Source organism: Zophobas morio, unplaced genomic scaffold (genome assembly GCF_036711695.1).
Source record: "Zophobas morio isolate AGI-343-1 ecotype UQ-CSIRO unplaced genomic scaffold, CSIRO_AGI_Zmor_V1 ptg000030l, whole genome shotgun sequence".
In the NCBI taxonomy this organism is placed as follows: domain Eukaryota; kingdom Metazoa; phylum Arthropoda; class Insecta; order Coleoptera; family Tenebrionidae; genus Zophobas; species Zophobas morio.
Window position 1 is genome coordinate 9,801,861 of NW_026972135.1, and position 25,745 is coordinate 9,827,605.

Below are 25,745 nucleotides of genomic sequence, written 5' to 3' on the forward strand. Positions count from 1 at the left end.
AAATTCTAGTGCTGACACAAGTATTAAGGGGTTTTCGCTGTGTGGTTGTTGGCTGAACTAAATCTAAAAAAAACAGCATAAAAACGCAGAAAAATTAGGACTCATTTTTACCCAGAATAAAGTTCCAGGTATTACTAAGGTCTTCAGCTTCTCTGTTCTGAAACCAAACAGCACATTAATGGGTTACGATTTAGCCACACCTAGGTGGTACGAAGTGCGCAGAACTCCCAGATGTTATTTTTGTTACGGCGAAAATAGAATCTAGGTGATGTAAGCGTTGCAAATATTAGAAAATGGTATTTCTTGAAAAAAAAAAATCGCATATTTAGCTCAGAAAACACCCGATTTATTGTTGCCACGTTTTCGATGATGACGTGTAACTAATTTGGCAAAAGCAAAATTGCGTCACCTTTTGCATTATTTAATAAAAAATGTCTATGGAATGACTATACATATTTTTTGTATATTAAAACCTATTTGTATAAAAAAAATGTAGGTAGGTGCGGCGTTGTAATTCAATGAACTACAGCCAACGCCCCGTTACGCAACTTTTTTTTCTTTTTATATTTACTTACTTTTGAGCCTTGATCTTAACTATGTACACCACTGCACTCACTATTTAGACTTTTTTCGATTTTATTATTCTATTTTATGATTGTGGAACAAGCAGGAGGGAATCGAACACGGCCGTTTCTCCTCCTTATCGCGAATAAAATGTCAGATTACGGATTGGCGAGTCACGTCTACTGGAGTCGCGAGTCGCGAATTAAAAACTGTTGCCAACATTGCAACCATTCATAACTCTTAAAATGAAAGAGTTGTTTTAAATTTCAGTTGATTCACAAACGTCATTAAAAAACGAATAGAAAATATCAAAAAATTAACAATCACTACAAAAAAGAAAGTTTATTGTTACGGTAACATTTTAAAACGTGATATTATGTCATGACAAGTTTGTCGAAAATAATTTTAGAGATTTTGGCTACGAATTTGTACATTTCCGGGTTTAAGTTAACAATGTTTGGACGAAGTGATTTGTTTTTAATAACTTCGTGTTTATAGTAAAACGCATTTCAGTGTAATTGTGATATTAATTATTAATTATTGTTTAAATATTATTATTTAACAGTGCCGTGATAATTTAAAAGGAGCGTTCGTAAGACTTGATTTCACCAATAATAAAAAATTGTTCTAAAAAGTTTAGACAGTACTTCCCTCGCTGTCGGAAACGTGACGACGGCATGTCTATTATGTTGTTTTCTCATTACATTTTTGTAGCGGAGCATTAAAAAAAATGTTACGATGACGTCATCAACATTTTTGCAAGGACACGTATATCAGTTTGGATAGATGTAGTTTAATACTAAAAAAAAATAGGGCTAGGCGGAACGTCAGTTGATGATTTTAAAATTCATGGGGAATACATGACATCGGAAGAATGTCACGTAGACATTTGTTTGATTTGAATGAGTTTATCGCCCCAAAACAGATGATTAAAATTATTCATAAGCCTCCATTGAACAAAATATTCTGAATGTTATTATAATTTTTACCTTATCATTATTTTATTGTTATAAAGACGAGCGTATTCTCACATTTTCCAGAAAATGTGGCTCGTTCTTAATTTGATCAATAATAAATTGAGTGATTCATTAGTTTTTTTGAGTTACCTGTTTAAGCAAAATCTAAAAAATTTGAATGCAATGATTAAAAGTCTATTCATATTTTCCACATTTGCGAAAGAATTTATTCGGAAAAATTTTGAGATACCGTAATCAATTTTTTGGGGTTGATAAACAGATACATTTTCATTTAAAAGTTACCATGCTTACAATAACTTCAAAAAGTTAAGATTTCAAAGTATTCAGTTTTGCAATTCTTGATTTAATCAATAAAATAAATTGACTCAGTCATTAATTTTTTCACAGACCCCGTGTAAGTAAATCTAAAAAATATTTATGCAATGATAAATCACAATTATAGACCCATCATACTTTGCACAATGCACATTTAAGATAGCATTTATTCAGCAAAATTTTGAGGTGACGTCATCAATTTTTTGGAGGGGACAAGTAAATATATTTTGAATAAAAACTTATCATGCTTATCATAACTGTAAACCATCTGCAAGATTTCAAAACATTCGGTTTTTAAGATTCCAAATGAAATGTCAAAATGTTGTTTCTTAATTTTGATTTTTTTTCCAAAACTGGACGTTTCGGGTAAAATCTCAATTCGGAGTCATAAACTACATGTTATTTGATACATTTTAAAACCCATTTACTATGTACAATTTTGAAGTGACGTCATTACATTAGTGGTGGGGATGATTAGACAAATTTTGGTTAGCGTTTTACCCTCTACATGATATACCTAATATAAACACAAAATTTGACAACAATCGGCCCAGTACTTTCGGAGATTTCGGAGACCTATTTCTTCGTCCTCTAGGGGTCATAATAGGTCGAAAAAATGCAAAAGTAGAGAGTCGGCCGACGGACTCGATTACAATATTTCCTTTGCTTACAACACTCGGGAAGTAAAACTAACAATAACATCTTGATTCGTACGAACCTGTTTATTTATTTAATGATAATTATTTATGCAATTTGTGGACTTTTGTAATTCGTGCACTACTTTTACACCAAAATGATATGGTGATCTTTATGAAAATAATCTTAATGGTCGGAAAATTGCACATTTTTAGGCTTAATTTAACAATTTTTGCACAAATTGGTTTGTTCTTAATAACTTTTCGGTTTAATTATAATATTAATTATTATTTATATGTTATTTAATGAATGAATCTATTTTGATTTTTTTGGAGGAATAGCTATTTTAGATATCGGACTTGACTTTAATTTTCACTGGAAAAATTTAGAATTCTGTATTTTTTTAATTAATAATTCGGTAGCTAAATATAAATTGGAAGTAATTACCTACGTGAGCTACCGAATAAATGAGACTTTAATAATAGAAACTTCACCAGCATTTTCAAACTAATAACAATAAAAATTGATATAAAAGTATTTATTTTCAAACGTCATATAACTGACACTTATATGACGTGCTTACCGGGGTTTAAGTGTCATTTCTGTGACAGCGTTTTTGAGCGGCGTATAAATAGAACTTATACTCCGCCGGCGTATAAATAAAACATTTATACTCCGCCGGAGTATAAATATGTGAAAATCATAGTGGTTGTCAACCATAGTAACCATGGTAAGTGAAATCAAGGCAATTCCGTAATGAAGCAAGAAGATAGGAAATAATCATTTCAAAAGAAGATTAATCGTTTGAAAATAAAATATTGTATTTCATTCGGAATTTAAGTGACTTCATGTGACTCGTATGGACTTAATTCGCCTCGCTATCGCTCGGCGTTTAATCGTCCATACTCGCCACAAAAAGTATCACTTAAACTCCTAATAAAATAAATATCTATTAGCGAAAACTACAATTTTTAAGACAAATTATAAAAAGACAGCGACGAGATTTAATTAAATGAAATTAATTAAAATTAAGAGGTTTTAACTTTGAATTAGTATTAGTGTGTTTTTTATTTACGTATCACTCTGTTCAAGTTCTTTGACGCTTAAAAGAATTTGACAACGTTTTAACTTCATTTAGCCCATTTTTTACCCTTAAAGCCAGAAAAAACACTTTACATCCAGGATTTTCCTAAATTTACATTGGAGAACGGACAATAGGTAATATGTACGGTTAGGGACACGGAATTTCAAAGGACAACCAACTTTCTGACATTTAAAAACATTGTAGTCTTATACCTTATTGTCATTATGATTGACAGGTCGTTTGAAATGGGTCGTAATTAAGTGTGCATTATTTTTAATACTTTGTGCATTAAATTTTATACTATGCGCAATAACATTTGTGCATTAAATTTACTATGTTGCGCCATAAGTTTTTGCATTTTGTGCATTATACTAAGTGCAAATTGGAATAATAAAATTATTGTTTTGGGCAATGATTTTCTGTACTGCGTGCATTATTGAAACTGTATAGAAAATAACTAACAAAAATAGACCTGCTGTATTAAAATGTATTTTATGAATGCATACAAAATTAACAAAAACATAAAATATTCATAGCAAAAAAGTAGCTAAACAAATTAAAAGTTTTGAAAAAATTAACAAAAAAGCTTAAAATAAACATTATTTCATTAAAAAACTTAATTAGTAAACATTATTAATTTAGTGAATAATAATTAATGCTTTTTTTGCTTTAGAAGGGCGGATTCCTTCCCCGCCAAACTGGCGCGAAATGAAGCACATGACACGTCTTTTAAAGAGTGAGAGTGTAATGCTCACTTTACTGTGAACTAATGCACATTTTAGTAATTTAGGGAACATTTGAAATGCTCGTTTATTTTTTCTCAAATACAATTGATTTATTAAAGAAACATTTATTTTAACGAATGAGCAAATTTAATTAAATAATTCTAAATTGCATTATTTATTGCGCAAATAGAAAAAATAATCTGCCATTATTTTATTTATTGCCCTTTCAGTTTTACAAATGCTGAAATAGTTTCTTCTGTGCTGAAATGTTTTTAATAATGCTGGGACATATTTCACATTTCATTAAAACTAGTGCGCTTTAAAATTGTTCTCGTTTGAAATTCCGTGTCCCAAACTGTATTTACAATGGACAAAAAATATTATAATTTTCTACGTATTGTTGGTTGCATATACAAAAATTTAATTTTCGATTACAGAAAAAGCAAGGTCTTAGAAATGTTATAAGATAAGATTATCAATGTCACATTACGGTATAAATTATCCTTGTCCTAGTAAATTTGATAACGTTGTACTTTGTATCATTCATAGAACATAAACCCAGAATTTATTACTCTTGATAAAACATTAGAAAATTATTTAATAAATAAAGTAGTTTATTCTGTACAGAAATTTCTTGAAAACAATTTTAATGATATATTGTTTACAAGAGTTAGTTAAGTAAAACAATAAATTTTGTTAACCTTACTTTATGTTTTGTTTTTTCAAATCTTTATTTAACTGACGTGCAATTATTGATAAACGCTGTTATTATCAAGATTACTTTATAGCGATGTAATAAGTAATAACTATAGAGTTCCATAAAATAACTTTGGTTTAAATGTACTTCTCTTCAATATCTTTGGTGGCAACATTGATTGTCAAAAACCAACTCGAAACAAACGACGCAAAAATCGAGCAGTAAGTGGCCATGTGGTGCTTATTTTTAATGAATAGTGATAATTTAACAGTGAATTTCGTAAACCAAGCTGCAAGATTACGGTTACGGTATAGTACACTTGTTTATTTTAATATCCATTTTGTATATTTTGTAAAATATTGTAGGTTATGTACGTTGAGTCGTAACGTATACCATTCGTAACGCTCCCAAAAATAATTTGCTGTGGGTGGACGGGCCATTGAAGCACGAACTTCATCCAGCTCATTTTTAACGGAACAATAAAACGTATTACGCGTCATTATTGCAGGTATTGTAATGAGTAGTGACCTCATATTACGTGATAACAGATTAATTCATTACAATTGAATACCTTTTTCACAGTTTAAGATATTCGTTTAACTCTAAGGCGCAATCTAATTTTTGACATAAGAAGTGTTTCCGATTAGATTTGTCACGCGTGCTCAGCTTCTGAATTGTCAGTGCATAAAATTTTTTGAATACGTTGTAACGTTTTAACGAGAAGTGTTTACTGATAATTATGTTTTGATTAAAGTCACTAAAAGTCAAAGGGTGCCTAGAGAGTGCCTATTCTGCTCATAAGACTTAAGTTGGCATGCTCCCAAAATTTATTGGGAGCAGCTAGAAGCCAATGTTTCAAATTGGTTTGTCAGTTTCTACTACTTTAATTAAGCATAAAATTTCGAAAAATGTGTGTTTTGGCATGAATTTATTTATGCTAGTGTCACATATTAAATTGAAATTGTATGATCTTACACAATTCTTGTAAAAGTGGAAATTCCATGAGAGAAACACATGAGTCATCACAATTTTTCACGTAGAATTTTATCAGAGGTTGAAATGGGATCATTCTAAAGAAAACATGAAGTTCATTTATGTACATTTTTTTGATTACATGTAGATATTATGCACGTTTAAACATACATTTTTATTGATTATTGAAATCCATTAACTGTAAAACACTGATAGGTTAACTACAAAGGAATTACGCCACTAACTACACAGTTTCCTCCCCTACAGGTGAACCCGTCCAGGCGCTAAGAAGCCAGTGGGCAACCTAAAAGATTATTCTTATTATTAGTGGCTTGTTCACAAGTTACTTGAGAACTGCTACTTTTTGATTAATTTCTTTGAAATGTGTTATCAGATTGTTTATGAAAAATAATTTTTCAGATAAGGAAATTATAAAAGTGAATGTGATACTTTAATAAGCGTTATAAGTGTATAACGTAATTTCAAAGTTTTCCACTAATTTTATTTTTTTTGTATTTCATGAATCGAATTAATCTCTTCTTGTTTTACTAAAGAAACTTCCGTAATTTTTCTCAAACTTTGTTAACCATTCAAAATTTTTGGAATACAGGAAAAGCGTAAGCCAAGGAGGTATTGAAACAGGGTTAATCCGAGGAATTGCTACTTTCATGTTTTCTCGACGTTTCATGAACTCTAGAGTATGAAAAAATAAGGCGTCCGTTTTCGTCAGTTTGTATTGTATGTCTGCCGAACCGATTGTCAAATTTTAGATATACGAGTATGTTAGGAATATCGAGTCAAAACGTTAACGTGAAACGCTAACCAAAATTCGTCTGGTCATCCTCCCCAACAATTCGATGACGTCCTCTGTATTATTATTTTTTAGTAAACGCCATTAAAATTTTATAAAATAACATACTCCTACACTGGTGGTTTATGAATCATAGATTTTATTGCATTAATATTTTTTAGATTTACTTATACAGGGTGACTCACAAAAATTAATAGATCAGTCAATTTATTTTACTGAATAAATCAAGAATTGCAAAACTGAATGCTTTGAAATCCTGCAGACATTTTAAAGTCATCTTGAAGTTTTATATGATTTATCACAAAATTGCATCATAGTAGGAGACTTTAATATTCCAGAATTGGAGAATTGCTTAAATGGAAATCATCGCCCAACTAAACTTTATAATATATTTTGTTCTTTTCTAGTCTTTTCTCAACCTAATCAGAATAATAGAATACTCAACAGCAAGTCTAGAATTCTTGATGTAATAATTTCCTCTGAAAATATTGTCAATACTATTTCACATAACATTCATCCTCTTGTGGTAGAGGATGGTTATCATCCATCTTTATTAATGACATTTCTTGTTAATATATCTTCTGTTGCCAAATTAGTACCAGACACTCAAAATTTTATGTATAATTTTCGAAAAGCCGATTTCGTAGGGCTATATCAAGCGATTAATTGTTGGAACTGGGATGATGTACTTTCTATCCAAGACATAAATGTTGCATGTATTTGTTTTAATAATGTCATCTTACAGCTTTTCGATACTTATGTTCCTAAATATAGGAAAACTAACAAGAAATATCCACCCTGGTTTACTCTTAACATCATTAAGTTATTAAAAGATAAAGAACGTCATTGGAGAAGGTTTAAAAAATCGGGCCTTTTGTCTCAGAAAGAAAAAACTAAAAAACTGGAGTATGAAATTAAAATTCTAATCAAGCAGGAGTTCGCAAAGTTCATTACTTCCTCGGAAATTGAAATCAGATCTGATTCTTGTAAATTTTGGTCGTATATCAATGCAAAAAAGAATACATCAAGGATTCCGGGTATAATGAAAGTGGAAGATTGTGTATTGTCCAATCCACAGTCTGTTGTTAATGGGTTTGCAAAACATTTTTCCAGTGTTTTCAAAAGTGAAGAAGTTTTTGTCTCATCGAGTTGTGATAATAACTGCTGTGATGAAAGTTCCTGTTCTTACGACTGTGATAGTTTTCTTGGCTGTGATTTTAATGCACCAGTTTTACATAATTTTAACATTAGTGAGCGTGATATTAGTAATGCTAGTCGTAAATTGAAATCTAATTTTACTATGGGTACTGATAATATACCAGCGTTTTTCGTCCGTGATTGTATTTCATGTATTTTAAGTCCCTTGTGTCATTTATTCAATTTAATAATTAAGTCATCGTAATTTCCTGATCTCTGGAAAATAGCAAAGGTTTGTCCAGTTTTCAAATCAGGATCTAAATCAGATATTAAGAACTATAGAGCGGTAGCTGTTATTCCAAATTTTACCAAATTATTTAAGACCATATTGTGTAATGTCGTGTATAATCATGTTGAGCATCAGATCTCCCATACTCAACATGGATTTGTAAAAGGTAGATCAACATGTACAAATCTCTGTGAATTCACGCAGTTTGTTTCGAGCTCGTTAGATATTAGACACCAAGTTGACGTTATTTACACAGATCTGTCAAAAGCTTTCGACAAAGTTAATCATAACATTATGTTGCGTAAATTAAGCTCGGTTGGTCTGTGTGATAATTTAGTTATGTTGTTCAAGTCTATACTTTTAGGTCAAAAACAATATGTTGAATACTGTGGACATAAATCTTTTGTTTATGAATGTAATTCTGGAGTAGTACAGGGTTCGAATTTAGGACCTCTATTATTTATTATATATATAAATGACATAGTTAATTTCATAAGTCCTGATTGTCGCGTTTTCTTGTATGCCGATGATGTTAAATTGGTTAAAGTAATAAGATGTGTAAACGACTGTATTATGTTACAGCAGAACCTCGATAACATGTTAAATTGGTGCTCTAGAAACTCGTTGTCTGTTAATAAGGATAAATGCCGTATTATGACTTTTAGTCGTAAATACTATAATATTACTTTTGATTATAAAATTAAGGAGTTGCCACTCAGTAGATGTTATGAATTTAAAGACTTAGGTATAATCGTAGATCCCAGATTATCATTTATACTGCATATTAATTATATTACTGTAAAGGCAACTAAGACATTGAGATTTATTGTTAGAAATACTAAGGAATTTCGTAATACGGAATGCATTATGTTATTGTATTATCCCTTTGTAAGATCTCTATTAGAGTACTGTTCGGTTATTTGGAATCCCTACTATAATATACATATAACGACTATAGAACGAGTACAACGTAAGCTTTGTAAATATGTCTATTTTAAAAAGCATGGATTTTATACAGTCCAAAATTATTCACAGGATGTATTACTTAGGGAATTGAATGTAGTCTCACTTTGTAGGCGTAGAGATTATTATTCTCTTATGTTCTTATATAAAATCTTACATAATGTTATACAAGATAGTGAGTTATTATCTCAAATTTGCATATTAGTTTCTGAAGCTAATGTTAGAAATCCGATGATATTTCACATTGATTTTGTTAATTCGAATCAGCATTTTCATTCACCTGTACCTTATATGCTTCGACTATATAATAAGTACAGACTGTATTTAGACATTTTCCGGATGAGTTCAAATGAATTCTGCATGCAGTGTAAAAAAATATGTTTTAGTTAAGGTCTATCAGGTTTATTTCTGCGTTTTTGAACGTCTACTCGCTATGGCTTTACTGTATTTGTGTTTATTTTAAGTAATCATGTTATATGTTTTTGTACTATTTTTTCCTTTTAGGGCTTCTGCCCGTTGGACATTAAATTCTTCTTCTTCTTCTTATTATTATTATTATTAAAGTCATTGTAAGTATGATAAATTGTTAATCAAAATAAATCTGTTTGTTCCACCCAAAAAATTGATGACGTTATCTCAAACTTTTGCCGAATAAATTCTACCCAAAATGTGCAAAATATGATGAGTTTTTACTTGTGATTCATGCGAAAATGTGAAAGTACAAACGTCTTTATTTAATAACAATTATAATAATGATATTCAGAATATTTTGTCGATAGTAGCTTACTACTTAACTTTGATCCTCTGTTTTGAAGGGACGAACTCATTCAAATCAAACTAATTTCTACGTGACATTCTTCCGATGTATAAACATAAACACTTTCAAGTTGTTTTACGTATCGTGAATAACCTAAGAACGTACTGTAATGGGGTCCATCGGGCAGTTTGGTACTTTCATATTCTCGATATTTCATAACCTCTAGACAACGCCGTAGCTAGGGGGAGGCTAGGGGATGCTGAGCTTCCCCTCGTTGTAGACAAGTTATAATTAACCAAATGTGAATTGCAACATTGAAAATCAAAATAAAATGTAGTGTTATTCAATAAGCGAAAGTCAGAGCAATAAAAAGTCTGGATCGTCAGCATTGTGATCCGGTTATTGCAATTCGTAGAAAAAATCTTTTAGTTTAGTTTCTGTTTTACTCTCTATATTTATTAATAATAGAAGAAGAATTCTCATAATAATAGGTACCTATCCAAAATAATATTCAGACCATTTTACTCCATGAACCACCTTAATTACTAATTTTAGTCGCCTCTTCTGTTTTGAGCAGTGAAAATTATTTAAATTTCATCAAATTCATACTTTTATTTATCTACCGCTGCTGATTCTGGACAATCAGCTGGAGACGTGCTTGATAGTCGCATTCTTTCATCTAACATCTTCAAAATGTCTTTAATACATAAATGTTGCTGAATTGAAAGTCATAGTTCTTCTACAATGTTCAGAGCTCAGCTACCATATACATTGACTAATTTTAAACAATAATCGTACCAGACTTACTTCTACCGATACAAGTTTTTAGTAAAAAATAATCGCGATTTCTAATTTACCCAAAAATTTTGTACTCAAAATATTGAATATTTTCGAAACAACAGATTTTAAACAATTGGTCTAAGGTTATGTAGAAAGAGCTTTCTGTGCCCCTGAAGTACAGTACAACACATCCAATGTGTTGAAAAATTATCACATCAGATGTGGATGTCTAGGGCAAAACATCAAGAGGGATTCATAAACTACACGCGTAGAAGTATGTTATTTTCTAAAGTTTAAATAACATTTACTGTGTAAAATTTGGAGGTGACGATTAGAAAAATTTTGGTTAACGCTTTACCTTCTACATTATATTCGCAATATAATTAAAATAAAAAATAATACTGTGTTCCCAGAATTAACATACGGTGGTAGCCTGAGTAAACTATTTTCAATTTGCATGTAGTTAGGAAAATAGGAAAACTCAAAACGAAACCTCAATTTATAGTTATCATGGTAACTAAAGGGAAAACGAAAAATTATACACGGTTTACACAACAGATGCAGGGATGTTAATTTGTTCGATATTTTCCGTAAATGAGTCTTTTATGGAAAACCAAATCGAGTCTTAGAATAATAACCTTGAAAAAAATATAATTTATTTTTTAAATTTTTGTTAAGTATTTTGGATCATTCTGTCATATAATGGGGAGTATTAAATGCATTTATAAATAGATGAAAATATTTTCACGCCGAAGTTTCTTTATACGTTCAATTTTGACGTCGACGTGTTAGTTTGGACGCTCATTTTTGAGTCACGTGATCACTCTATGTGTTGGGTAAACGGACTATAGCAGTGTATATAGATAGAGTGAGCACGTATATTTAGTACATTCTCTTTAATCTGTCCGAATATATAATAGTATAATTTTGTTGTGCAGGGATTCCTTGCTGTGACGAGAATTCGTGTAGAAAAATATGGCCCAAAAGGACCACCCTATCGAATTTAACCAAAATGAGGAAGACGCTTCAAACTTCAGGAAAAGAAAGTACCCTTTTAGTCACATGGATCCTTATTCCGAACAGGTACGAGTTAAGTTTAACACAAGGTATGATCACCTTTATAAACAGTTCACTGATTTAGGGAAATATTTTAACACCACTCCGTCAAATTTTTTTCAGTTCGTCAGTACGTCCGACCCAGAATCAACCACTAAGTTCACCACGTACGAAAAAAAACAAGGTATAGGCCAACACTTAGGCGGCGAATACCAGTACCTAATGTGCGCCTTATACGCCCTAAAATTCTGCGACGACGACCGTATCAGCGACTTCCAACTGACCACAAACAACAACAAATACAAAGTTTTCGACGACATCACGATCGAAATAACGTTGAAAGACAGCTCGGAGGTGGTTTTCACGTTCCAACTGAAACACGGCGAACCCCAGAGAAACCTAACGATTGGCGACTTCGTGCGCCAAAACCTGAAGAACAAGAGCTACCTGAAGAACCCCTACTGCTTGACGAAACACATCGAGTTCGTCAAGAGTATCGAGAAACAGAATATAGTTTGTGTTTTATTCACAAACAACACAGCGAGCTTGGTGGACGGCTTGGAGTTAGATTTCGAAACGGACAAGGTTTCAGTGAAGCTGTGCGACGATTTTGTTTACACGAATTTGCTAGTTAACACTCAGTCGGTGAACGGTGGCGATATTTTTCGCTTGACGACTAGTGGCAAAACCGACTACGACAACGCGTCGAGGCAGTTCTACATTTTCACCAATCAGAACAACGTTTATAGGACCAAACAAATCATTGAAGACGAACTAAGGAAGTTGCTTCGGTGCGACGTTTACGGGTTTTTCGATTTCATGAAGAACTGGTGGGCTGGCAACTTCGTACTTGGGAAAACTGACATGCTCACGAAATTGACTGAATTGTCGCTTGGGCCGTATTCGAGGACCTTGTCGGCCGACAAGTCTAACGACAAATCAAGGGAGTTGGCTAAGAGCATCATGAAGTTCGATACCACGATAGTGGAAGGTTTTGACCACAGCGTAATCAGCTCAATTTGGGACATCACAGAGATGTTGCGAAAAATACAGACGTTGGAGACCGACTTCGAAATGCTGGCGTTTTCCCTTGGTACCAGTCTCCAACTAGAAAGTTTCTGCTTAGCTGCACTCAAATACGGACTTAAAAGTATGCCTGCTTCTACGGGTACTAAAAAACTTTCATCTGACGAAATTAGAGACGTTGTGACGTCTTTGTCACTCTCGCAAATCACCAAAGTATTGTGGTACCTCGATGTGGTACCACTCGTGGTGAAAATCAGTCACGAAAATCGCGAGCAGGTAGAAGCGGTACTCAGTTTGTGGTGGACCCACTTCAAAAGAAAGAAAATCGTGTTGGTGGGTCCAGTGGACAAGGAGAAAATCCAAGAAAAGTGGAAACTTTTGTGTACCTTGTCGGATTTTGAAAAGTACGACAGGAACCGCGTTATGACCTCGTTTCAGGTTTCCTTGCAAGGGAAATCCGCTATTCCGTTGAAACAGTTGCTACATCTTGATAAACACGTTGCAGATATATTTGGAGTTCGAGAGTTGCTAGAAATGACACAAGATGTTTTAGTCGTTGGGAAAAAAGATGTCACTTGTCCTAGTCCCTACGTGGAAAGAACCCTTTCGGCTACATTGCTCGAAACTAACAAGGTCTTGAAAGCCTACGAAAACAACACCGACGCTTTAATCATCATCAACTGTGAAAAGACGCTACATTTTGCTGCAAACCCGTTCGTGATGGTAGAACTGACTGAGTTCTTGAAAAACCGGCACTATGATGACCGCCTCAATGTAATCATAGTGTCAACGAAGAGCAAATGCAACACCATCCAGTTTGAGAGTGTGCAGCGATTTACCCACAAATCGGTTTACTTGCTTCAAGTAGTAAACGACACGTCTTGCGTTTTACTATCGAAGACAGGTGACGCGCTACCACTGGACGAATTGAAGCAGGAATCGCAATCCGTGGAAGATAGAAAAGTCCTAACCTATTTCAAAAACCCACTGAACTGCTTAGTGGGTCCTGTGGCTTCCGGAAAATCGACTTTGTTGGCTCACCTAGTAAACCAGTGTCCGTCCCATTCGTGGACCGTTTACGTCAACCTTAAAACCGCCAATACGATTTTAGAAAGTAATCCCGACTATGAGGAGTTGTTGCGCCACTTTCTACAACTATCAGACGAAGACAGTTTTCTTAACAAGTTCAAACACTTTGTAGTGAAGACCAAGAAGTTATATTTGTTTCTGGATGAACTTGACCAGGTGACCCGCATCGATTTTGTTCTGGATTTTGTGAGGTGGATGGCTTGTGCGGGTGTGTTTGTTTGGGTGGCGGCACGTGACTACTTGGAAGAGAAGATCGTCACGTGTTTAAACATAGTACCTGTCAAACTTCAAGCCTTGACCCAAATCGAGCAAAATAGGGGACCGTTATTTGGCATCTTTAGTAGTCGTGGGGTTGCCAAAATGGTGTACAAAAGTTTGGAAATGGCGGACAGCGCACTCTCCCTTGCCACTCCTTTAAATATAAGAACTATAGCGGATTTTGTGAAGGACCAAACAGTACTGGAACGTTTGAAGTCGCAGAAGGTGCTACCATTACCAGTACTGGTCACTTGGTTGTTCGACGGCATTTTCAAACACTACCTCAGTAAAATGAGTCCCGAATCCTCTATGGTTTTAGTCACACTTAAAGACTACTACCTAGAGCAGTACCAACTACTCGCTTTAAAAAGTTGTCTAGAAGAAACGAGCTGCTACAAGTTGCTCCGGAACCCACGACGTGCTGACACGTTTCTTGGTCACTTACAACAACACGGAGACAACTTGGGTATCGTTACCTCAGTGGAAAATCAGCCGGTTTTCTTCCACCGAACCTTTGCTGAGAGTCTCGCAAGCTTATGGTTGAGCGAAAATCTACAATACCCGTGGAGTCCTGACAAAAACTACTTCTCGTCGGGCTTGCGGTTCACCCTCGATGTACTCCTTTCAGAGAATAATCCTCAACACTTATCCATCATCTATCGAGACTTTGACAACGTAGTACCCCCTTACGACGAGTCGAAAGATAAAGGTGGCCGCACACTCCTCCACTTGGTTTGTTCCTACGGAAACCACTACCCTCCGAAACCCAACTACCACGAGCGTCTAAATCGAGAATCGCCTTCGTACGTCGAACTCGTGGAGCAGTTGATGAAGGTCCAAGACCCTTCAAACCGCGATGATCTCTTTAGTTTCACGACTATTACGTACGCGGTTCGCTGTGGATGTTTGCTCCCGCTGGACAAAGTCGTCGATCTTTCGCCCTATCGTAACGAACTCCTCGAAGCCTACGATACCAAAACTCTAGCCTTTTATTGTTCCCAGTTAGGGTACCTTAAGTTGTTGGGTTTCGTGATTGAGAAGGACCCAAGTGTCCTGAACGACACCTTCGACGGGTTTTCGTTACCAGAACTGGCAGTTTTGGGTGCTAAAGACGACGATTATCAGTCGCCCCGACCCGGGAATGTCAAGGTCGCGGAAATGTTGATACAAAGGTGCGACAACGAAGACGTTCTCTCACGAATGTTGACTTTAGCGTCTACGAACCAGTGCTACGACATGGTGGAAGTTTTAAGTCGCCTTGATTCCAAAAAGACTAAAGGAAAGACCTTGTTACATGTAGCCGCAGAAATGGGTACTTTGAATGAAGAAATGTTGAAGTTGTCTGTGAAAAAAGATACTGATTTGAGTGTGCTAGATGAGGAGGGTCGGACTCCTCTTCATATTGCTTCTGAGAAGGGATACGTCAACATTGTCCAGTTGTTGCTGGACAAGGGGGTTTTGATCAATTCCCAGAGTGTGTCAAAATGGACTCCTTTACACTACGCTGTGAAGTCCTCAAATGTAGACGTGGTTAAATTTTTGGTCGAGAGAGGTGTGGATATCAACGTGCGTGATTTTGAAGGGCGTACTTCGCTTGACTTAGCACACAAGTGTGGGAATGAAAAGTACGTGAAGTTTCTTTTGAAGGGTGCTTTGGACTGGAAACAGGAAGAAAAACTTTCTAGCGATTTCCAAACGAACTTGGTAAGTGAGGGTTTTGTGCAAACCTCCTGACTTAAGTATATTCGTTTCGCAGACTATTCATAAGTCGGAAAAAATGGAGACCGCGACCTATTCCGAACCACGCAAGTCGACTGAATTCCCAGAACAGGTCAGTTAGTACCAACTTCACGCAATATACGCTAATTCATGTTTTTCAGACTTTCAAAAAACGAGCAGGTACTACGGACAAAGGAAGAGACTACGAGATTCTTATTCTAGCCAATTTGATATTCAAACTAGTCACTGACACCAACGTAACAAATTTTTCGGTTTCAGCTAATGACGAAAGTTTTGGTTACTTCGACGATATTGTTGTTAGTGTGGCAACACAAACAAACGTAACCACTTACGCGCTACAAGTGAAACATACAGTCCGAGGCAAACCCATTACTGAAAAACAATTAACCCAAAACAGAGGGATGTTCAGTTTAACAAAATCGTTTCAGTCTTTCAAAGAAATGTCCGAGGGTTCCTGCGACTTAATCTACTTCACAAACGCTAAATTATTTCTTCCTGAGAACAAGGAACTGAATTTCGACGATGAACATCTTAAAGTCCGAGTGGTCCAAACATCCCCAGACAGTTTTCTAAGTACAACGAATGAAGAAGATGCGTGCTATAAATTCAAACTAGGCGACCTCGAGGACACAAATTTGCAACTAAAAGATAAATACCAGCACTTTTTTGATCACTTTTACATGTACACGAGTCAAGAAAGCGTTGATCAGGTGGAGCAAAGACTGTGTACAGATTTTACCTCCACCTTTGGTTGTACTAGATCCGTTTTTGCCCAGTATTTGAACTTCATAACAACGTGGAGCATGCGCGATGGAACGAAAGAAAAGTTGGCGAAAACATGGGTTGAATCTGCTATTGCTTTGATTTTGCTGAGTTCTTGCGTTAAACCACTATCTTTTGGACCAGTCAACGACAAAATGAGACTATTGCGAGACGCAATAGCGAAATTTTGGGTGACAGTAGTTGAAGATAGGGCCTACGATGTTGTTAGAAAGTTGTGGGGTGATTTGAAAACAGAAAACGACGACTTGAAGTTACTTAACAAAGTCGCCTTAAAGTACCAGTTGTTGAGGTATTTCACCAATACTGACGAAATTGATGACAAATTAATGAACATGTTGTTGTGGATATTGGGGAAGTGCCCGCTGATCGTATCTCAAGATGACTGCCTGCCCAGCACGCTCGATTTATGTCAAAACAAAAATTTTGTAGTGGTCGGAAAGTACACGAACGTCCACGAAAATGTATTTCGCAAACTGTCCGATTTAAAATGGTCAAAAGAAGTTTATGACGAGATTCTAAAACGGTTTAGATTCCTGGTACAAGGTAACGAAGAAATTGATTTAGAATTTTTGACTACACTGGACTCGAAGTTCGTCGATTCAGTCACACCGACTGACCTTGTAGATATGGTAGAAACGACTTATCGCGTCGGGGGCGAAAAGAACCTTTCGAGCGTCTACTTGACCCGATTTTTGTCCCGAAATGTCATTTCTTCAAAATACTTGGAAAAAATAGACCCCACAAACACTCTAGTTTTGTTATGTGACGCGAAAGGTACCAACTTGCGTACTGTCCCTGATCGTAGCGACCTTTTTTCCAAGAACGAGCTCCCTTTGAAAAAATTCGACGATTGGTGTACTTCGGTGAGTGCGAAAGTGTTTCATTATTTTAAAATCATTGAAGATGGTAACCTTGAGTGGTTACAAAGTAAAGGAGGTGTGGAGGACCTCCACCAATACCAAATGTCGGGTTATTTTGTCGAAGAAGCAGAAGTTTACTCAGATTGTCAAAGTAAAGTCAATGTCATTTGCGCCGAGCCTGGCATGGGAAAAAGCGAGTTACTAAAGAGGTTGAAAAGTGAGATGAAACCGTTGACTGTACTTTTGACTATGAGTGAGATGTCGTCACTCGGTACCCACTTGAATGAAAAATCTTTAGACGAAATTCAAGAAACCATTTTTAAGTTAGTGTTTGCGGAGTGTGAGCCCCTAGAAGAGAAAATCGTGAAGGTACTAATCAAAAGCGGCCAGGTTTGCTACATGTGGGATGGTTTAGATGAGTTGACCAATGAAAACAGAGCTTTGATAATCGACCTGGTCAAGCAGCTGTCGTCAAGGAGCTTAACGCAATGGATCACCGCACGCAGTACCCTGAAAAAAGAACTCGAACACAAATTCGGTGTTCTAGCCAGAAGTCTACGCCCACTTACCAGCGAAGAACAAAATTGCTACATTAGGATGTATCTTGAAACCGAAAATGAAAGAAACGCCCTAGACAAAACACTCATTAAGATAAAATCTCTACCGGGTGTATCCATTAATGAAATTCTAGCTTACCCTTTACAACTCCACATATTGTTGAAATTACTCCAAACCGACATCTCGTTCCACAAACTTTCTCTAGGCGACTTGTACAGTCAGTTCATCGAACAGAAGTACAACACCTACATAGGACAAAAAACGAAAATAGACACGATTGACCCCATGATGAAAAAAATTTTCGAACGCCACAAGAAATCAGTCTTTGAAAACTACGAGAAAATCGCTGTGCGTACGCTATGTCCAGAACACGTACAAGAACAGAGTTTCGTGGACGACGAACTTGAAGACTACTTGGGCTTGTTAACAAACGGACACTTTATTAATTCGTCGTTTGCGGAGTACTTTGCTGCCTGTTATCTCCAAAGATCTAGGACGAACTTGATTTTTCTCTTTGACACGAAGTACTCAAACGTGAGGTTCTTCTTCGACCTTCTTTTGGCGAAAAACTCCGTTGCGCACACCGCTGTTGTACACAAAGATTTTGACTTGTTGAAAACGCAAGAAGGGTTTGAAAAAAGTAAAGATTTGGGGGGGAGGAGTGTGTTGCATTTGGCTTGTTCGTGGGGTACACGGTACCCCGTGTTGAATGTCCAGAAGAATCCAGACGGTTACGTTATAGACGACTGTACCTCTGAAATGGTTAAAGAAGACCCCGACTATTTGAAAATCGTGGATTTTTTGTTGGAGAGGTGTGACACTATGGACGTTGATGATTTGTTCAAGATGACACCCGGTGCCTACGCGGACGCTACTAATTCGGTTTTCGCTAAAATAAAAATTTTGCTGAAAGAACCCAAAGTGTGTCGTGTTGTAGATGAAGATTTAACTAAAATTTTGTATTACTCAGTCAAGTTTGGCGTGAGTGAGGTTATAGATTTGTTCAAGGACATTCCTTTAGTGTGTACTGCGACGGATCAGAACTCTTTGCTACACCTCGCAGTTCACGATGTGAAGATAGTGGAGAAATTGCTCCAGTTTGGGACCTACTTAAAGTGTGTTAATTTGAGAAACAAATATGGCGAGACACCTCTCCATTTAGCTAGTCGGTTAGGATATAGGGATAGTATGTTAGTTTTGATTCGATTTGGTTCAGATTTTAACAGTGTTAACACGAATGGCTTATCACCACTACATCTGGCGTGCCAGAATGGGCATACAGCATCCATCATGGTACTTATTGAGTCAGGAGCAAACCTTGATGGTTATGCAAATGATGGTACCACACCTCTACATTTAGCTTGTCAAAGTGGAAACGGTAAATGTGTAGAAATGTTGATTCGAAGTGGAGTAAAGATAAATGTTCGTAATAAAGACGGCATTACACCTTTACATATATCCTGCCAAACTGGAAATGTCGAAATTACCGAAATGTTGGTTCGAATAGGTGCAGAGATCGACGTCCTCACGAGTAATGGTCATACTCCGTTACATGTAGCTTGTCAAAATGGACACCTGGAGTGTGTAGACATCTTGATCAAATGTGGAGCGAACGTAGACAGATGTTCAGCAGATGGTACCACTGCACTACATTTAGCTTGTCAAAGTGGAAACGGTAAATGTGTAGAAATGTTGATTCGAAATGCAGTAAATATAAATGTTCGTAATAAGAACGGCATTACACCTTTACACGTATCCTGTCAAACAGGAAATGTCGAAATTACCGAAATCTTGGTTCGAATAGGTGCAGAGATCGACGTCCTTACGAATAATGGTCGTACTCCGTTACATTTAGCTTGTCAAAATGGACACCTGGAGTGCGCAGAGCTCTTGATCCAATGTGGAGCAGACATAAATAGATATTCAGAAGATGGTACCACTGCACTACATCTAGCTTGTCAAAGTGGAAGTGCTAGATGTGCAGAATTGTTGATTCACTGTGGAACAAATATAAATGTTCCTAATAAGGACGGTATAACGCCTTTACACGTATCCTGCCAAACCGGAAACCTCGAAATTACCGAAATGTTGGTTCATTCAGGTGCCAATGTCAGTGCCCTTGCGAATACTGGCCCTACTCCATTGCATTTAGCTTCTGAAAACGGACACTTGAAGTGTGTGGAGTTCTTGATTCAATGTGGAGCCGACATAAATAGATCTTCATCGGATGGTACCACTGCACTACATTCAGCTTGTCAGAGTGGATCAGTCGATGTTGTTAAGATGTTATTACAATTAGGAGCTGGAATCAATGTGGCGTCTAGTGATGGTACCACACCGTTACACTTGGCTTGTGAAAAAGGCAGGGATGCTGTTGTTCGTTTGCTTATTGAATGTGGTGCCGATGCCACTGCTACTAATTTTGATCACATGACGCCCTTGGGAATAGCGCTTCGGGAAAATCATAAGCAGATTGTAGAACTTTTAAAGAGGTTTCATAAGTGACAGACAAACGAAAAATGAGACGTTTACCTGTCAGCGAATGTTATAAGGAATACAATGACGAGGAGACGTTTCTTTGCTTCACAGTATGTGACTGTGAAGGAAAAAAACCTGATTAGTACAGTTATGTACAATACTAATCTTTATATAATAATGTATGTATCTGTAACGATTTAATTCGTATTAACAATATTTTTTTATTAATGAAGACTGACTTATTACACTAATTCGGTTCTTTCTAGAATTTCTCTCGATTCCCCCTTTCCAGTGTGCTTTGGCTGTACGGTATTTTTTTTTAGGATTCATGATACAAAAATCCTTACTGAAAAATGAAATTTATCAAATTAGGTTAAGTAGTTTAAGTTGTAAGGTTAGAAAATCTGACAAAAACATAGCACTGTTGCCAGCAATTTCACAGTTTCTATCTTCCACTCCGTTAAGTACGACTCAAAGCACTTATTATTTCTAGTACTTAGTAAGCATAGTTAATATAACCAAATTTAAAATTCACATTTGAATAAGATACCCTGGGGTGGGTGGGTGGAACTAGGTACTACCTGTTATGCTTGGAGTACATTTAGAGAGAGCTTCAAACCATAAATTCTTCACTTTATCCTTGGATGAATGTTGAGAATATATGTTTGTTGTAGTAGTAGTTCGGATTGAGGACATGTGGGTCCACGGGGAAATTTACAAAGTGGGGTCCTGTGGTATTAACATACCCACCACCCTTATGTTTTCAAATATGGAACATATTTAAAGCAGATAACTAACGGGACAAAATGTAGACAGTTTCAATTTCTCAGTATATCGAGTCCATCGGACGAATACCCACTTTTACGGTAACTGATATCAGTTAAAAATATTAGTGGTGGAAAATATAAATTTAACGAAGTTGAGGCAGTAGGATTCAAGTAGGGATACCTCAGTTACAAAAGTCCCGCATTTGCTCCACGTTGGCCACCAACGAGCAAATTTCATAATTTTGTGCAAGTTCGTTGGCTCTAAATAATCGATCGTTGATGCTCGGCAAGAACCACGAGAAGGTCTGGAGCAGACTCGGAACCAAAGGATGCACTGTTGCAAAGTGCACCTTGAAAACCCACAAAGCATTTCCACCACTGGAGCTAAATTAGCAAGACCCACTGTTGCGAAGTTACGTTAGCAACAATATACATACAATACAATACACAATACAATACAATTCGATTGGAAACTGAGTGTATTCGATCTAGTTCAAGAAAGGTACATTACTATTGTGAGAAATGTGGAGACATTGTTTCCACTATGAATTCACTAAAATCGGAAATAGATGTTTTAAAATCCGAATTGTTGGAGATTAAAAAACGTCAAGACCAGGCGATCGACCATGATTCGGACAAGAGATTATCTGAAGATGAAGTTATCGCCGAGGTAGAGGACAGAAATCGAAGAGCTGCTAATTTAATATTATTTAACCTACCGGAATCTACTGAAACATTATCTGATCAGCGGAAAGAAGATGATACGTCCCGATGCCTTAGCATTGTTCTTCCTACCAATAAGGACAATGTATCAGTACTGGCATGTTTAAGGCTGGGTAAATATAACAGTGATAAATGGCGCCCATTAAAAATGAAATTTGTTATGTCCTGAAATCCTAATAAACGCAAAGATAATTTTTATTTAAATCGAGATCTAACTCCTCGACAACAAAATAGTTCTTATTTAATTCGTTCAGAGTTTAAACGTCGCAAACAACAGGGCGAACATGATATTCAACTAAGATATTATAATGGAATGCCAAAAATAGTAGTGCCAAAAAACATGTAATTATCCATCAGTCAATCTTCAATCTGCAGATATACTACCAAAATGTCAGAGGATTAAATACAAAAGCCGATAGTTTCTATCCAAAGGTTATCTATACTTATATAATAAAGCTGAAGCTGTTGTTTATTTGAACACGCTAATCTCAGAAACTACTGGTTCAAATTCAAAAAATCTTTTTGTGTTGGATAGTCCATGTATCATATCTACATATAGGCTATATAAAATCACGCTACGATCATTAGGAGCGAAGTAGCAATGAAAAATTCGGAAAAACGGGAAAATTATTCCTCCTTTGACAGCTTCCGTTGCTTACGCTGCTTAAACGGTTAAAGTTACGTAAAAATCCTGTATGACGAAATTGTTCCCCTCTAAAAGTTCTAAAGAAAAGTCCGCGACAGCATATGTCTATCTTTTAAGGTCGAGTCAGTATAACCTTTTTTATGGTAATGAAATTTGTTCTAAAATAATAATGCATTATGTATAAAATTCTCGCGTCACAATGTTTGTAACCGAACTTCTCCGAAATGGGTAAACCGATTTGTATGAAATTTTTTGTGTCTATTCGGTAGGTCTGACAATAGGTTGTAAACTATTTTTTAAACCCCTAAGTGATAAGGGTGGCCCACCCTAAAAAAATTTTGTCTATTTTTTTGACAATTTTTTTTATTTTTATTTTTTTAAGATTTGGCATCAAAAAATACACATAACCCTAAATTTTCACCTTTCTACCACCAACCCCCATTTATTAATCGTCTATAAAATAAAAATCAATTGCTGTTCCTATTAGTCTCGCTAAGACTCAAAAACGGCTTGACCGATTTGAAACATTTTTTATATTACGGGGATGCTTGATAAATAAAAAAAATAAGGATAACTTAAAAGAACAGTAAACAATTAAAAAATTCTAAAAATTTTGTATGGGAATCGCCACTTCGAATTACTTTCAATAGTTGGCGTCTCTGACGGACCTGTCGTCTAACTAACGTGTCATACAAAACTAATTCTTCCGTGCGATTGTGAAAAGTATATTGCATTTGAAATCGTTCTTTGTTTTTTCGTAAAAAAAAACGTCGTTTATTTTAAGACAAGTCTTGGTTAAAGTGAATTTAATTACACATTGCGAAAGTTTCTTATTCATTTTGATCTGCCATTCTATTTACCTATATTCACTTTGTTGGTTTTGACAAAACCTCAAACTTTACCGTTATTCGAGGATTTAATTTGAAGTTTAAATATTTTAAAATTCTCAATACAAAATTTACAGATTTGATTGACTGTGAAAATAATTCTGTGTCGTTTTATGAAGTTCATTAAAATGCCGAGAAGACGACAACCTCACATAGGTCCATGACGTCAATCAAATGTGCGACGAACTACCTCAGGTGCAAACCGCATTGATTTATTTCATGGGTAATTCGGATATGGAAGTTGATCAGCGTTGTGCTCATAATCAACATAATCAAACATTGAAGCGAGACATTGAGTGGTATGAATAAAACTGAGTAGATACACATATTCGAAGTACGAAGTATACTATCCTCAAACATATTTGGCGTTTATGACTTCACACCAATTTGACTCCCATTATAATTCAATAGGCCGTCACAACCGGATGTCTTAAACCCGCTCACCGATACCTACCTGAAAAGACCTTTTCGACGTGCCAGGGACGGTCGAGACGCGAAGGACCGGACTCAGAGTAATTTTGTTTGTTAAAATTTTCAAATTTCAAAATTTCCTTACAGAACATGATTTATACTTTGAAGAAAATTACACAAAGACACAATTATTAGAAGTGTTACACACTCGAAAATTTGAGAAACAATATAAAATAGATGCTATGGCGCGAGATCGTGGATTTAGGGTGATTAGACTTCCGCCGTACCATTGTATATTTAACCCCATCGAACTAATCTGGTCGCAAAAGAAAAATAATATAAGAAGGAATAATACGGCACCAAAATTTAGTAGTGCAACAATTGACATAATTAGGGAAGAAGCTTCCAAAATAACTGCCGAAATGTGGGCCAATTGTGTACGACATTCCACAAAAGAAGAAGACCAGTACAGGGCACGGTTGATAACACCGTTAATTATTAATTTAGAAGAGTCGAGTGATGATGACAGTGACTATTTCGATCAATAAATAAGCAGTAGTAGTTAATAAGTAAATAGTTGTGCTGTAATAAAAAATGATTGAGTACAAAGTTACTTTGTTTTTACTTAAAATAAAAAACTCGAAAGGCGCAGTTGTCGGTAAATGCAAAACTCAGTCCTGCCCTGTGCTTTTACCAGAAAAGGTCTTTTCAGGTAGGTATCGGTGAGCGGGTTTAAGACATCCGGTTGTGACGGCCTATTGAATTATAATGGGAGTCAAATTGGTGTGAAGTCATAAACGCCAAATATGTTTAAGGATAGTATACCTACTTCATTATTACTCTTATATACCTGAGCATCTACTCTATGTGCTGAGTACCTAATGGGAAACATTGTATCTCCCCGGACACAAACTGAACATCTACGCGTTTTGTGAGCATTTAATCTAGAAATGAGCATCGGCGTGGCAAATAACTGAGCTGTCTGTACAGTAGCTTAGAAAACCAGTAGGATCGTTGTAAGAGTGAATTTTAACTAAACATGGTGACTTTCATGAATGTGGAACGTCGTCAAAAGGTGCATTCAGTTTGAAAAACACATTAGGAGCAGGAATATCGAAAACTTTTCATGTAATTAACTTTTATTTATTCATAAATTGTGCAGTGCGTTTTTCCTAACACTGGCCATAGAGATTCCCATCTCAAGGTGTCTACCCCATACTAACTTATATTTTGGTGACTCGATTTTTGCCTTGATGGTTGAACACTGTCACTGTTGTCCTTTTTTGTTGTATCGAGATGCTACTTGAGCATCAACTGTTACTTACTGAAGTATTAGTATCATCTAGAAAAACTAGAAATATTTTGATTTGATATTCGAGTAGATACTTCGTATTTCGAGTATGAGCATCTACTGAGTTTTATTTATATCAACCATTGTCAAAAAATTGATCGAACGTTGTTTCGACAGAACTTCCTTCGCACCAAAAGTATAATGAAACATATTCAGCATTTTCGAGTTGAGTCTTTTCTTCACACAATTTTGTGATGACCTAATCAACATTTACTATCAACACGTAGATATACCACCTTGGATTGGTGCAGTGTAATACTAAAAATAACTGTATTGTATTCCCAAAATTATCTGCGAAAATCGAGTGAGCCATTCCATCAATTTTTTGGGGGGAATAAATAAATATTCTTAACAATTTACCATGCTTACAATAACTTTAAAACGTCTGCAAGATCTCAAAGTATT

The 25,745-nt window shown here is 35.7% G+C and overlaps 1 protein-coding gene across 1 annotated transcript; it reads left to right on the forward strand.

Annotated features, from left to right (window-relative positions):
* Window positions 1–5,205: 5,205 nt before the first annotated feature.
* On the forward strand, window positions 5,206–20,787 carry LOC135137899 (uncharacterized). The gene is made up of 6 exons (XM_064067671.1): window positions 5,206–5,306; window positions 5,364–5,506; window positions 11,646–11,790; window positions 11,887–15,840; window positions 15,893–15,967; window positions 16,017–20,787. Exons 3-6 carry the CDS (start codon window positions 11,683–11,685, stop codon window positions 20,580–20,582), a joined length of 8,703 nt encoding a protein of 2,900 aa, XP_063923741.1. The 5' UTR covers window positions 5,206–5,306; window positions 5,364–5,506; window positions 11,646–11,682; the 3' UTR covers window positions 20,583–20,787.
* The last annotated feature ends 4,958 nt before the right edge of the window (window positions 20,788–25,745 follow it).